Here is a 15845-nt window from a genome sequence, read left to right on the forward strand (position 1 = left end):
ACTGCTTCCGTGTCAGAGACCCGTCTCTGTATGCCGAGCGCATAACAGAGGTGATAGTGCCTGGCATAGAGGAGTACATTTCTCACTCTTTTTCTCGACCTAAACCTTCTAAACCTTGGTTTAACACAGCTTGTTCTCGTGCTATACATGATAGAGAGATGGCCAACATAAAATACTTGAGCTTTCCATTACCAGAATCTCATGCACTTTATATTTCTGCCTGGAACCATGCCAAGTCTGTTCTCCAACTAGCGAAAAACTCCTTTATTAATAGAAAGTGTCAAAATCTTTCAAGATCTCACTCCCCTCGTGACTTCTGGCATCTAGCCAAAAACATCTCCGATAACTTTGCTTTTTCTTCTTTCCCTCCTTCATTTCAATCAGATGGCACCACTGCTATCACATCTATCTCTAAAGCTGAACTCTTTACTCAACCCTTTGCTAAAAATTCTACCTTCGACGCAGGATAGGAAGGGCATCCACTCGGGGTAACGGCTCTTTTCGTGAGGGGGCACCGTTCTAGCCTTAAAAATAAGGAAACCAGACGTAAAAAAAAAAAAAAAAAAAAAAAAAAAAAAAAATTCTGTATATATATATATATATATATATATATATATATATATATATATATATATATATATATATATATATATATATATATATATATATATATATATATATATATATATATATATATATATATATATTGACGTCCGGTTTCCTTATTTTTAAGGCTATAATGGTGCCCCCTTACGAAAGGACTTGGTTTTAGCATTTGGGAATCATTACCGCGAATGAATGTCCTTCCTACCCTTGGATCGTGGCCAGGATTCGAACCCATATATATACAATATAATGATACCTGCTTTCACTTTCTCCTCGATGTGATAAAAAGTAAATATTAAGATTCAGACATGTCAAAAGTATGAAAGATCAGAGATATCAAAAATAAATACTGAAATGGGTGCTTGATGGAAGAACAACAGTAGGGGAAGCCCAGAACTAAGTGGATGATGGGTGTAGAAGAAACGCTAGAGGTAAGGGAAACAAGTGTAGCAGCACACGCAGTACAAGAAAACGCGGGAAAATAGGCCCATATTTAGAAACGCTTTGTGCTCCCACCACGACTATTTTCAAAGGCCACAGAAATGATTAGCCAGGTTCTCAAGAATATTCCCACTGTTAGTAATATAAGAAACTTATTAATACATCACTAGAACCATATACGCACCCTTAAAAGTCCGTGTAATTGACTTTTTTTTTTTTAAGTAGCGGAGGTGCGGCCAGAAGTGCTTCAGAATATGGTCCATAAGAGTAGATGTATGAGGAAAACTAGTGAAGAGCTTACACTGACAAAGACGTACCTTAGCAGGCGTTGGGTGAGGAAAGTGAGAAATATTCACCCTCATTCTGCCCACCACACTCACAAACGTTAACCAGAATGTCCACTGAATCACCCCTTTCATTGTTAACTTTAGACTCTGCCTGATTACATTTTCTAATTTTCATCGATTTTAAGTGTTTCAAGACATCTTCGCAACTAAAATGACCATCTGGACTAGAGCGTTGTTCTCCTTTACACTGGGGAACACCCAACTAACTGACGTTTAATTAATTAAACAAAAATATATTATTCCTGTCTTGTGATGTTAGGTCGCTGTACCTGTAATGCATCCATTCCCTAGCGTTTGCTGTGCCGTGGAATATGATTTATGTCATTTAAAATATACAGCCAGTCGTTGTCCATTTATGCATGGAAGTAAAGAATATTGTAAAACTTGTATTTCCCCTATAGCAAAAGAAAGTACTGAAAATATTTCACACCCACCCACCCATCCACAGCACACACACACACACACACACACACACACACACACACACACACACAAACACACTTTTTTTCTAAGCCCTTGACAAGACCCTTATGATTAAAAAAGAAAAAAATTAAATAGACGTAACCAGTGACCATTCTCATCACAAACTAGACAAGGGAAAGGGAAAAAAAAAGGAGAGAGAAAAAAAACATTCAGAACATGAGTAACTCCAGACCAATCATTATAAAGAAAGCTAGAGTCGCAACAGCGTGAACGCATCATATAGTGTTTTCCACATTTTCTGTGCCCTGAATTATATCATGTGCGATAAGATAGTACCTCACGGAAGTAAGTCTGTGTGTGTGTGTGTGTGTGTGTGTGTGTGTGTGTGTGTGTGTGTGTGCGCAGGTAGGTGTGTGCATGATTCTGCAGTGCACTTGTATATAAAGAAACAACAGCAAGAGAGCTTTGCCGGTGTGTGTCTCTCCTCTCCTCACTTCCCTGCCAGCGTGCAGAGAGGAGCCACTTCAGCTCTGGTAAGAAGACGCCTGTACAAGGAACACTCATTACCGCCAATCATAACAGTCTCACCTGTGTCACCACCGCCTCAGGTACAGATGACTTTTTTTTTTTTTTGCACAAAGATTGACACGACTGAAATTGTATTGAACTGAAGTTTTCACTTTAGCACAATCACATCAACCTTTCTATTGTGTTGTACGTACGTAAACATTGAGGGGGTTTTTATCTACATATCTAGTATTTTAGCTTTTACATTTAAGATTAAAATTAATAAACAAGGAAAATTTAGGAATTAATACTGTTTACTTTCTTTTTTATGTAGGAGGGACACTGGCCGAGGGCAAAAAAAAAAAGAAAAAAAAAAAGGCCGCTGAGATGCCAGTCCCAGAAAGGGTCCAAAGCGGCAGTCAAAAAGTAAAGGATAAGCGTCTTGAAACCTCCATCTTGAAGGAATTGAAGTCATAGGAAAGATAGAAATACAAAAGCAGGCAGGGAGCTCCAGCGTTTACCAGACAAAGGGATGAATGATTGAGAATACTGCTTAACTCTTGCATTAGAGAGATGGACAGAATAGGGGTGAGAGAAAGAAGAAAGTCTGATGCAGTGAGGCCGCGGGAGGAGGGGGAGCATGCAGTTAGCAAGATCAGAAGAGCAGTTAGCATGAAAATAGCGGTAGGAGACAGCTAGAGATGCAACAATGCGGCGATGAGAGAGAGGCTGAAGACAGTCAGCTAAAGGAAAGGAGTTGATGAGACGAAAAGCTTTTGATTCCATCCTATCTAGAAAAGTGATATGAGTGTAACCCCCCCACCCCCGACATGTGAAGTATATTCCATACATGGACGGATAAGGCCCTTATACAGTTAGCAGCTTAGGGGGTGAGAAAAACTGGCGGAGACGTCTCAGAACGCCTAACTTTATATTATAAGTAAAGGACAGACCGAGTATTTTCACTGTAGAAGAGGGGGACAGTTGAGTGTCACTGAAGAGGAGGGGATAGCTGTCTGGAAAGTTGTATCGAGTTGATAGATGGAGGAATTGAGTTTTTCAGGCATTTAACAATACCAAGTTTGCTCTTCCCCAGTCAGAAATTCTAGGAAGATCAGAAGTCAGGTGTTATGTGACTTCCCTGCGTGAAATGTTTACTTCCTGAAGGGTTGGACGTCTGTGAAAAGACGTGGAAAAGTTTAGGTTGGTATCATCAGCGTAGGAGTGATAGGACAAGAAGTTTGGTTTAGAAGGTCATTGATGAATAGTAAGAAGAGAGTGGGTGACAGGGCGGAACCCTGAGGAATACCACTGTTAATAGATATAGAAGAAGATCGACTCTCTACCACAGCAGCAAAAGAACGGTCAGAAAGGAAACTTGAGATGAAGTTACAGAGAGAAGGATAGAAACCGTAGGAGGGTAGTTTGGAAATCAAAGCTTTGTGCCAGACTCTATCAAAAGCTTTTGATATAACCAAGGTAGCGGCAAAGCTTCACCAAAATCTCTAAACGAGGATGACCAAGACTCAGTAAGGAAAGCCAGAAGATCACTGTCACCCTTTTTAGGAACAGGCTGTATGTAGGCAAACTTCCAGCAAGAAGGAAAGATACATGTTGACAGACAGAGTTGAAAGAGTTTCACTAGGCAAGGTGCAAGCACGGAGGCACAGTTTCGGAGAACAATAGGAGGGACCCCATTTGGTCCATAAACCTTCCGAGGGTTTAGGCCAGCAAGGGCATGGAAAACATCATTACGAAGAATTTTAATAGATAGCATGAAGTAGTCAAAGGGTGGAGGAGAGGGAGGAGCAAGCCCTAAATCGTCCAAGGTAGAGTTTTTAGCAAAATTTTGAGCGAAGACTTCAGCTTTAGAGGTAGATGTGATAGCAGTGGTGCCATCTGGTTGAAATAGAGGAGGGAAAGAAGAAGAAGCAAAGTTATTGGATATGTTTTTGGCTAGATGCCAGAAGTCATGAGGGGAGTTAGATCTTGAAAGATTTTGACACTTTCTGTTAATAAAGAAGTTTTTGGCTAGTTGGAGAACAGACTTGGCATGGTTCCGGGCAAAAATACTCGTATAAAGTGCATGAGATTCTGGTGATGGAAGGCTTAAGTACCTTCTGTGGGCCAGGTGTCTATCATGTATAGCACGAGGATAAGCTGTGTTGAACCAAGGTCTGGAAGGTTTAGGTCGAGAAAAAGAGTGAGGAATTTACGCCTCCATGCCAGACACTATCACTTCTGTTATGCGCTCGGCACACAGAGACGGAAGCAGTAGTCATTCCAAGGAAAATCAGCAAAATACCTCCTCATATCCCACCAACTAGCAGAGGCAAAACGCTAGAGGCACCTTCGCTTAGGGGGATCTTGAGGAGGGATTGGAGCGATAGGACAAGATACAGATATGAGATTGTGATCGGAGGAGCCCAACGGAGAAGAGAGGGTAACAGCATAAGCAGAAGGATTAGAGGTCAGGAAAAGGTCAAGAATGTTGGGCGTATCTCCAAGACTGTCAGGAATACGAGTAGGGTGTTGCACCAATTGCTCTAGGTCGTGGAGGATAGCAAAGTTGAAGGCTAGTTCACCAGGCTGGTCGGTAAAGAGGGAGAAAAGCCAAAGCTGGTGGTGAACATTGAAGTCTCCAAGAATGGAGATCTCTGCAAAAGGGAAGAGTGTCAGAATGTGCTCCACTTTAGAAGTTAAATAGTCAAAGAATTTCTTTCAGTCAGAAGAGTTAGGTGAGAGGTATACAGCACAGATAAATTCAGTTTGAGAGTGACTCTGTAGTCGTAGCCAGATGGTGGAAAACTTGGAAGATTCAAGAGCGTGCGCATGAGAGCAGGTTAAGTCGTTGCGCACATAAACGCAACATCCAGCTTTGGATTGAAAATGAGGATAGAGAAGGTATGAGGAAACAGAAAAGGGGCCTCAGACAGTCAGTTGCCTCAGACTCCTGAGTTTCAGTGAGGAAAAGAAGATGAGGTTTAGAAGAGGAGAGGTGGTGTTCTACAGATTGAAAATTAGATCTTAAACCGCAAATGTTGTAGAAGTTAATGAAGAAAAAGTTGAAGGGGTATGTCAAGACACTTAGAGTCGTCGACAGAAAGGCACTCCGACCTGGGGACATTTGTGGTCCCCTCCCCAGATGGGGACTCCGAGGCTGGTGTAGGAGTCGCCATAATAATTTTGAATTTTTGAGTGAAGGGTGTGTGTGTTATTAGGTGCTTGTAGTTTTGTGTGGAGGAAGAGAGTTGTCTTTAGAGGGCAGGCTGTGACTGCCCCCTTGTGTTGTGAGACACAAAGAGAAACGTTCAGTGAGGTCACAGCTGGGTTTAATGATAAGTTCACAGCACCCCCTAAACAGTGCTTTAGACCTCACTGGGATTAATTATCGTTTCGACAGGTGTCTGCTGCCTCCTCCTGCAACATATAAATATAAACATATAAATGTTTAATATATAAATATTTAATAAACATTAAATGCTTAACTCATAAATATTTAAGACATGTGCAGTTCAGTAGGAGGCAGGAGACACCTGCCGAAACGATAGTTACTCCCAGTGAGGTCTAAAGTACTGGACCAGGGAGTACTGTGAACTTATCATTAAAGCCAGCTGTGACCTCACTGAACGTTTCCCTTTGTGTCTCGCAACACAAGAGAGCAGTCACAGCCTGCCCTCTAAAGACAACTCTCTCCCTTCACACAAAGTTACATGCAACTAATTACACACACATCCTTTACTATAAATTCAAAATTAATAAGGCGAATCCTACACCAGCCTCGAATTCCTCATCTGGAGAGAGGACCACAAATGCCCCCAGGTCGGACTGCTCTTCTGGTATCATGTCTTGACACCCTCCTTGATTTTTTCTTCATTAACTTCTGCAAAATTCACGGCCTTAGATATAATTTTCAACCTGGAGAACACCACCTCTCTTCTAATAAACCTCATCTTCTTTTCCTCACTGAAACAAAGGTGTCTAAGGCAACTGACAGTAGCCCTTTTTTTGTTCACTCCTACTTTCTCTATCCTCATTTTCAATCCAAAGCTGGATGCTGCGTTTATGCTTGCCTAGATTCAGCCTCTTCCTAAAAAGAGTGACCGTTCTAATCCCTCAAACCGTCCTATTGCTTAATTTCTTACCTAAATAAACTTTTTAATCTATCCCGAACATGAAGATTCTTAAACATGTAGCACTTCACAACTTTCTATCCGATCGCCAGGATGGGTTTCGTCAAGGACGTTCTACTAGTGATCTTTCTGGCTTTCCTTACTGAGTTTTGGTCATCCCCTTTTAGAGATTTTGGTGAAACATTTATTGTTACCTTAGACATATCAAAAACTTTTGATAGAGTCTGGCACAAAACTTGAATTTCTAAATTACCCTACTGCGGCTTCTATCCTTCTCTCTGTAACTTCATCTCAAGTTTCCTTTCTGACCGTCCTAATGCTGTTGTGGTAGACGGTCACTCTTCTTCTCCTAAATACATTAACAGTGGTGTTCCTCAGGGTTCTGTTCTGCAACCCATTCTCTTCCTATATTCATCAATGATTTTCTTAACCGAACTTTTTCTTCTATCCTCTCCTACGCTGATGATACAAACCTGCACTTTTCCACGTCTTTTCATAGACGTCCAACCCTCCATGGAGTAAACAGTTCACGCAGGGAAGCCACAGAACTTCATACATCGAATCTCTCTGAAATTTGATTGGGACAGAGCAAACTTAGCATTGTTCATTGCCTCAAAAACTCAGTTCTTCCATCTATCAACTCGACACAACCTTTAAGACAATTATCCCCTCTTCCTCAATGACATTCAACTGTTCCCCTCTTCTACATTGAACATCGTCGGTCTGTCCTTTACCTGTAATCTAACCTAGAAACTTTACATCTCATCTCTAGCTAAAACAGCTCCTATGAAGTTACGCGTTCTGAGTCGTCTCCGCCAGTTTTCTCAACCCCCCCCTCCCCCAAGCTCCTTACACTGTACAGGTATGCTTCACATGTATGGGAACGGTGGGGTGGGGGAGGATCCACTCATACCGCTCTTATAGACAAGATGGAATTAAAAGCTTTTCGTCTTATCAACTCCTTTCTTCTAACTGAATTTCTTCAGCTTCTTTTTCATTGCTGTAATGTAGCATTTCTTGCTGTCTTCTACCGCTATTTTCATACCAATTACTCTTCTGATCTTGCTAACTGCATACCTCCCTTTTCGTCTCATCAACTCCTCTCTTCTAACTGACTGTCTTCAACATCTCTCTCATCGCCGCAATGTTGCATCTCTAGCTGTCTTCTACCGCTATTTTCAATCTAACTACTCTTCTGATATTGCTAAGTGCATGCCTCCCCTCCTCCCGCGGCCTCGCTGCACAAGACTTTCTTCTTTCTCCCACCCCTATTCTGTCCACCTCTCTAATGCAAGAGTTAACCAGTATTCTCAATCATTCATCCCTTTCTCTGGAAAGTTCTGGAACTCCCTACCTGCTTCTGTATTTCCACCTTCCTATGACTTTAACTCTTTCAAGATGGAAATTTCAAAACACTTATCCAGTAATATTCGACTTTCTTCAGGCTTTCTTTTTTATTATTGCAGTTTTGTTGCTCTTGGACGGTGCCCCTCCTATATAAAAACAAAATAGAAAAATTAATAGGTCAAATTTTTTACTTTGTTTATTTATTCATTTTATCTACATATTATTTTATGTTTATTTATTATTATTTATATTTATTTATGTTTGAACGATGTCCCTAAATATCGTGTGAAAGGACAAATACCAGTACAAGGAACATTCGTCACCAGGAGTCATAACAGTACCACCACTTCCCACTGTTCCTCTTCGCCCATTACTCCTTCCACTTTTTGCGTTTTTTTTTTTTTTTTCTTTTGGCGGTTTTCTTTCCGGTTTTCCTTTTTTTTTTTTATATCTCCCTTCTCGTCTCTTCCCTACTGGTACACTCCCATCTCCCATCTTCCCCTTCTTCATTTCCTCCTTCTTCTGATGCATTTGTTCATTTACATCTTTCACTTTCCTCACTACACAGCATACTCAACAACTTTAACTTTAACTTTCAACTTTAACAATCCGATTACTGAATTTATTCCATTCATCTTCCATTCTATTTAAGAAGCAATTCCTTCGTCTCTCTTTTCAAATCCAATTTTGTCAAGCTTGAACCCATTATTTTTTTGCACTATTCTGATTACTGACTAATAATTTTCCTTATGGCTCCCTTATGATGCCCCTAAACCACACATACCATGTCATACCATGTCTTCTCTTAACCTATGCCTCTTTAAGGAAAGTTGATTTAAAAGCTTCAGCCTCTTTTCCTAAGGAATACCCCTCATCCCCTGTATCTTTTTTAAGCATCCCCTTTTTTAATTTATTTTTTTTTTTATTTATTTTTTTTTTTATCTTTCACGCACACGCAGAGCTCGACACCTCAACCGTCACAGACACCATGAAGGCAGCGGCGACTGCTGCGCTACTAGGGATGGTTCTCTGCTGCCTCTTGCCTGGGACGCTCTCTGCCAACAATCTCTCTAAAAGGAAATTACAGGAGGAGAGGAAGAAAGAAGCTCCTCCCTCATCCACAGTAAAACTTACCAAGGAAGGGAACGATGTTAAAATGGAAGGACTTGAAGGCAAAGATAAAGGTAAAAATACCGTAAGCGTTACAAAATAAATGTAAAGTAAGTAATAAAAGAAGTTGTTGTAAGAATAATTTTGCAATGATTTGCTGAAAAGAGGGAATATGAGCAGCAAAAAGGATGAAAAACACTATCTAATTTTCAGGGTACTCTATCATTTATGATAAAAAAAATAATAATAAATAAAAAAAAGGTACATTATTAAATTAAGATTACGCTGTGTGTATAAGGGAGCTAAATTATATTGTACTTTGTTATCTAGAGAGTAACAAAAGATCAGTTAAGGTGCACAATAAGATTAAGACTACGCTGGATGTACAGAAGATCTAGACTGTAGAACACACCTTGTTATCTGGAGTGTATGATGATTTTTTTTTTTTTTTTTCATTAAACGATCAACTCTTCAGCGTAAAGAATAAAAGTTGACAGCCTTATGAGTCGTCGAGATACAGCTTTATCCGTCCTTTACTCAGTTACTATATATTTTCTGCTTTGTGAAATAAATTAAGATAATTTCTTTGTCTTACAGGAGGGAACGCAAAGCCTGAACTGAATAAACCAGCGTCACCGGATGAGGATGTGTCGGCAAAATTTTCTCCTGAAAAACCTCAAAAGGGAAAAAAGAGTAAGTTTGTCTTGAAATTGAATAAGTATCCTCACAATATGAGAGAGAGAGAGAGAGAGAGAGAGAGAGAGAGAGAGAGAGAGAGAGAGAGAGAGAGAGAGAGAGAGAGAGAGAGAGAGAGAGAGAGAGAGAGAGAGAGAGAGAGAGAGAGAGAGAGAGAGAGAGAGAGAGAGAGAGAGAGAAAGTGTTGTTCTACCTTACTTAAGATATAAATACAGGAGGTGAACTAGAATGAGTGAAGAGTGGCATCAACAAGAAAAGAAAGAAAAGTTTCTCTTGGATTTTTTTTTTTTTTTTTAATTCTGCGCCAGATATCCTGCTGTACAAATCACTGCCTCTCCTCACTTAGCCTACTTTCTTTTTATGGCAAATATTGCATTTCTTGCCGTGAGATCACTCACCGCAGAGCAACACGCACGAAGGAATAATTATACACAGCGTTACTCAGTGGACAGTTGACGATTTGATGTCAAGCAGTGTGGTGCAGCGCTCCTGGCGTAAAGCGGGTGCAGTACGGATAAGATTTAAAAGATTGCTTGTGGGGTTATAATAATTTGCTGTGTGTGTGTGTGTGTCTATATATATATATATATATATATATATATATATATATATATATATATATATATATATATATATATATATATATATATATATATATATATATATATATATATATATATATATATATATAAGAGGGACACTGGTGTAGGGCTACAACATACTTGGTAAAAAAGATCCATTGAAGTACCAGGATAAAAAAAGATTGTCCAAAATGAAAAAAAAAAAAAAGTATCTTGAAACATCCCTCAAAAAAAAAGAAAAAATCATTATAGGAAGTGAGAAATGAAGAAGTAGGCAGAGAGTTCCAGAAAGTAAACATGAAACGGATAAAAGACTGAGAATACAGGCTAATTCTTGCGTAAGCAAAAGACAGAATAAGAATATGAGAAAGTACAAAGTTTTGTACAGCTAGATCGCAAGATCGGAAGAGTTAGCGTGAAAGTAGCGGTAGAAGATAGCAAGAAATGCAACATTGCGGTGAAGAGAAAGAGGCATAAGACAGTAAGTTAGTGGTAAGTTGATAAGACGAAATTTTTTTATTCCACTCTGTTCAGCAAAACAGTATGAGTGGAACCTCGCATTAACGTCACACAGACACCCACAGTGATATTCATCCTGACAATATATTATTGGTCCCTCACTGTTGACGGTTTTATCCAGGGAAATGACTGGCTGAGACGTGTCTTGAAACTTTCAGAATTCAAATCGTAGGTAGGTGGAAACACAGTAGTAGGCAGGGAGTTCCACTGTTTACTAGTAAAAGGGACATGAATTCCTTATTGACAATATTCACATTAGTATTATAACAATATTAATGTCATTATTTTCACCCTGGGAGTATTTTCCCTCCCTATGACTCGTTCAAGAGGCAAATTTCAAAACATTTCCAGTTTTGTATACTCCTTTTGGATTTTTTTCTCTTTGCTACATAACGTTTTTCTACTACTTTTGAGATCACTGTTCTTGTTTCAGAGTGCAAACCTAAAGGGCCTTGCAAGCAGAAGAAAGGCAAGTGCAGGCAGCGATGCAAAGGAAAGGAGACGAGCTTGGGGCCTCTGTGCAAACCAGAGAGAAATAGATGCGTCTGCTGTGTTCGCGGTAAGCTTGTTATTATTATTGTCATTATTATTATTATTATTATTATTATTATTATTATTATTATTACTATTATTATTATTATTATTATTATTATTATTATTGTTATTATTATTATTTAGTTGCAGGATTTACTCCCAGTTTCCCCCATCTACTAATATTTATATAGTCTTTTATGACGTGATACATTTTACTGAGTAAATTGGGAAGGTAAACTAATATTGATTATTCTGTTACTTATAATGATGGAATATTTACCTACTGGTATTTACTATACTGGCCGTATGCAATTAATGAATGAGTAAATAAATAAATTGATTAATTAATAAAAAAATTAAAAAAAAATACTTATATATTTTACAACTTTGGCCAATGTTTTCTCAATTCTTTTAACACGAAACCCTTTGTTCATACATTAAACTTCAGCATTTGACAGCAACTTTACCTGGTCAGTATTTTCCTAATTTTTTTTAAACAAAATCTTAATTTGCCTGTGTATGCACCTTTAACATTTCACAACTTCACTCGATCAATGTTTTCTCTTCTCAAGTCTTTTAGCATAAAATTTTAGTTTGCCCATGTATGAATCTTTTATATTTCACATTACTTGATGAATATTTTCCTAATTCTTGAACTTTAAATCTTACATTTGTTCATGAATTAATCTTTAATGTACAATTCACAACTTTTACTTGGTCAGTATTTTCGTTATTCCTTAAACATGAAGTCTTAACTTGTTCGTACAGCAACCTATTTATCGCGAAAAAAATGATGGGATAATTCGAGTGTTTTAGTACCTGCAGCTTTATTTCCGTACAGTGAAAGTAAAATAGTCATTCAATAAGAAGACTCATTGGTCCGTATTCAGAAGCGGTTTGCTTTCTCACGCCACTATTTTCAAACGCCACAAAAATTATTTTCCGGGCTCTCAAGAGTGTTTCTACTGTTGATAATGCAGAAATATTGTCAACCTGTCACAAGAATCCCCCCCCCAAAAATAAAAGAAATACAGTAATAATAATAATAATAACAATAATAATAATAATGATAATAATAATAATAATAATAAATTAAAAAAAGCAAGTAACTTCAACTGGAGCCTTTTGAATGTAGTGGAGGTACGATGCAGAAGCGTTTCAGAATATTGTCCATTGTGTCATAACAGCTCACGCATTAAACGTCTAAATTGTTCATTAAGGCAAGAAGAAGAAGAAGAAGTGCTCGCAGAAGGGAAGCTGCAAGGGTGTAGGGCGATGCAAAAAACGTTGTAGGAAAGGAAAGGAGCAGCAGGTGCCTCATAAGACCTGCAAAACCAAGGGCTGTCTTTGCTGTGGTCCCATCAAAACAGGTGAGGACTGGAGTGTAGTTTGTTTGAATTTGCCTGCCTATATTACAAGTACTTTCTTATTGTTGATGTTAGTGGTGGTGCTGGTGGTGGTGGGCTTTTCCTTTTTTCTTTTTTGTTTCTTCTCTTTTTTTTCGTTTTTTTTTCTTATTTTTTATCATTGATTTTTTGTTTTATTTTTGTTTTTATTTTTCCTTTTTTCTTCTTTTCTTTCTTTTCTCTTTTCCTCTTCTTAATTCTTCTTTTTGTACTTCTATTTTTATTTACTTTTTTTCCTTATTAGTTTTTCTTATTTTCTCTTTGTTATTTTTTTCTCTCTCCTCCATCTTTTTTTTAATGTTACTGTTATTATATTGATGTTATTGTTTTTGTTTGCTGTTGTTTGTTGTTTTTGTTGTTATTGTTGTTGTTGATGTTGTTGTTGATGTTGTTATTTCTTCTTGTTCGTGTCGTGTACATTGAATCGCGGCTCGGAACACCAACATCCTCCTTCCCCAGGCCAATGTCCCCTTGACCTCGGCTGCAAGGCAAAAGGCGGCAATTGTAAAGCGAGCTGTGATGATGACGACCTGAAGCTGTCTGGACTCTGTCAGCACTGCTCCTGTTGTGTTCCTCCACGTGAGTATACATTGGGAACTTCAGTATTACTTTGGATTTCATGAACCACTGAAGGCATTGTTCGGTGCGGCATTCTGTAGTGCAACGTTGTCTTTCCATTTCGGCGAGCTATGTTTAGAGGGAAAGGACCATATTTTGAAACACTTCTGCGCTCAGCCCGACTACTTTCAAAAGGCTTTAGTTGAAATGACACGGGTTTTATTGATGTTTTTACTGTTCTGGTGACAGGTTAACAAGATTTACATATAAGTGACAGGAAAAACACTCGAGAACCCTTGTAATCATCTCAATGGCCTGTCACATGGGTTTTTAGCTAAAGATTAACAAAATTTCCACATTATGAACAAGAGAAATATTTGTGAGAACTGGCCTTGGTCATGGTGAAGATTTACGGTTATAGTGACAATTTTTTTTTTTTTTTTTATGTAGGAAGGACACTGGCCAAGGGCAACAATAATCTAATAAAAAAAATGCCCACTGAAATGCCAGTCCCATAAAAGGGTCAAAGCAGTGGTCAAAAATTGATGAATTAGTGTCGTGAAACCTCCCTCTTGAAGAAATTAAAGTCATAGGAAGGTGGAAATACAGAAGCAGGCAGGGAGTTCCAGAGTTTACCAGAGAAAGGGATGAATGATTGAGAATACTGGTTAACTCTTGCGTTAGAGAGGTGGACAGAACAGGGGTGAGAGAAAGAAGAAAGTCTTGTGCAGCGAGGCCGTGGAAGGAGGGGAGGCATACAGTTAGCAAGATCTGAAGAGTAGTTAGCATGAAAATAGCGGTAGAAGACAGCTAGATATGCAACATTGCGGCGGTGAGAGAGAGGCTGCAGACAGTCAGTTAGAGGAGAGGAGTTGATGAGACGAAAAGCTTTTGATTCCACCCTGTCTAGAAGAGCAGTATGAGTGGAACCCCCCCAGACATGTGAAGCATACTCCATATATGGACGGATAAGGCCCTTGTACAGAGTTAGCAGCGGGGGGTGAGAAAAACTGGCGGAGACGTCTCAGAACACCTAACTTCATAGAAGCTGTTTTAGCTAGAGATGAGATGTGAAGTTTCCAGTTCAGATTATAAGTAAAGGACAGACCGAGGATGTTCAGTGTAGAAGAGGGGGACAGTTGAGTGTCATTGAAGAAGAGGGGATAGTTGTCTGGAAGGTTGTGTCGAGTTGATAGATGGAAGAATTGAGTTTTTGAGGCATTGAACAATAAACAATATGCTCTCAGAAATTTTAGAAAGATCAGAAGTCAGGCGTTCTGTGGCTTCCCTGCGTGACATGTTTACCTCCTGAAGGGTTGGACGTCTATGAAAAGACGTGGGAAAGTGCAGGGTGGTATCATCAGCGAAGGAGTGGATAGAACAAGAAGTTTGGTTTAGAAGATCATTAATGAATAATAAGAAGAGAGTGGGTGACAGGACAGAACCCTGAGGAACACCACTGTTAATAGATTTAGGAGAAGAACAGTGACCATCTACCACAGCAGCAATAGAACGGTCAGAAAGGAAACTTGAGATGAAGTTACAGAGAGAAGAATAGAAACCGGAGGAGGGTAGTTTGGAAATCAAAGCTTTGTGTCCGACTCTATCAAAAGCTTTTGATATGTCCAAGGCAACAGCAAAAGTTTCACCAAAATCTCTAAAAGAGGATGACCAAGACTCAATAAGGAAAGCCAGAAGATCACCAGTAGAGCGGCCTTGACGGAACCCATACTGGCGATCAGATAGAAGGTTGTGAAGTGATAGATGTTTAAGAATCTTCCTGTTGAGGATAGATTCAAAAACTTTAGATAGGCAGGAAATTAAAGCAATTGGACGGTAGTTTGAGGGATTAGAACGGTCACTCTTTTTAGGAACAGGTTGAATGTAGGCAAACTTCAAGCAAGAAGGAAAGGTAGATGTTGACAGACAGAGCTGAAAGAGTTTGACTAGGCAAGGTGCAAGCACGGAGGCACAGTTTCGGAGAACAATTGGAGGGACCCCATCAGGTCCATAAGCCTTCCGAGGGTTTAGGCCAGCGAGGGCATGGAAAACATCATTGCGAAAAATTTTAATATGTGGCATGAAGTAGTCAGAGGGTGGACGAGAGGGAGGAACAAGCCCAGAATCGTCCAAGGTAGAGTTTTTAGCAAAGGTTTGAGCAAAGAGTTCAGCTTTAGAATCTAATAGATGTGATAGCAGTGGTGCCATCTGGGTAAAATAGAGGAGGGAAAGAAGAAGAAGCAAAGTTATTGGAGATATTTTTGGCTAGTTGCCAGAAATCACGAGGGGAGTTAGATCTTGAAAGGTTTTGACATTTTCTGTTGATGAAGGAGTTTTTGGCTAGTTGGAGAACAGACTTGGCATGGTTCCGGGCAGAAATATGAAGTGCATGAGATTCTGGTGATGGAAGGCTTAAGTACCTTTTGTGAGCCACCTCTCTATCATGTATAGCACGAGAACAAGCTGTGTTAAACCAAGGTTTAGAAGGTTTAGGACGAGAAAAAGAGTGAGGAATGTACGCCTCCATGCCAGACACTATCACCTCTGTTATGTGCTTGGCACACAAAGACGGGTCTCTGACACGGAAGCAGTAGTCATTCCAAGGAAAATCAGCAAAATACCTCCTCAGATCCCCCC

General features: G+C 39.3%; 1 protein-coding gene across 1 annotated transcript in view; it reads left to right on the top strand.

Annotated features, from left to right (window-relative positions):
* Positions 1 to 2268: 2268 nt before the first annotated feature.
* LOC135092788 (balbiani ring protein 3-like) overlaps positions 2269 to 15845 on the top strand; it is a 109530-nt gene continuing 95953 nt past the window's right edge. Inside the window, exons 1-6 of the mRNA XM_063991469.1 lie at positions 2269 to 2350; positions 8764 to 8988; positions 9512 to 9607; positions 11144 to 11269; positions 12465 to 12614; positions 13110 to 13229. Coding sequence (XP_063847539.1) covers positions 8793 to 8988; positions 9512 to 9607; positions 11144 to 11269; positions 12465 to 12614; positions 13110 to 13229 — 688 coding nt within the window. The 5' untranslated portion in view covers positions 2269 to 2350; positions 8764 to 8792. The remainder of the gene's footprint in view (positions 2351 to 8763; positions 8989 to 9511; positions 9608 to 11143; positions 11270 to 12464; positions 12615 to 13109; positions 13230 to 15845) is intronic.

Source organism: Scylla paramamosain, chromosome 41 (genome assembly GCF_035594125.1).
Source record: "Scylla paramamosain isolate STU-SP2022 chromosome 41, ASM3559412v1, whole genome shotgun sequence".
NCBI classification, from domain to species: Eukaryota; Metazoa; Arthropoda; class Malacostraca; order Decapoda; family Portunidae; genus Scylla; species Scylla paramamosain.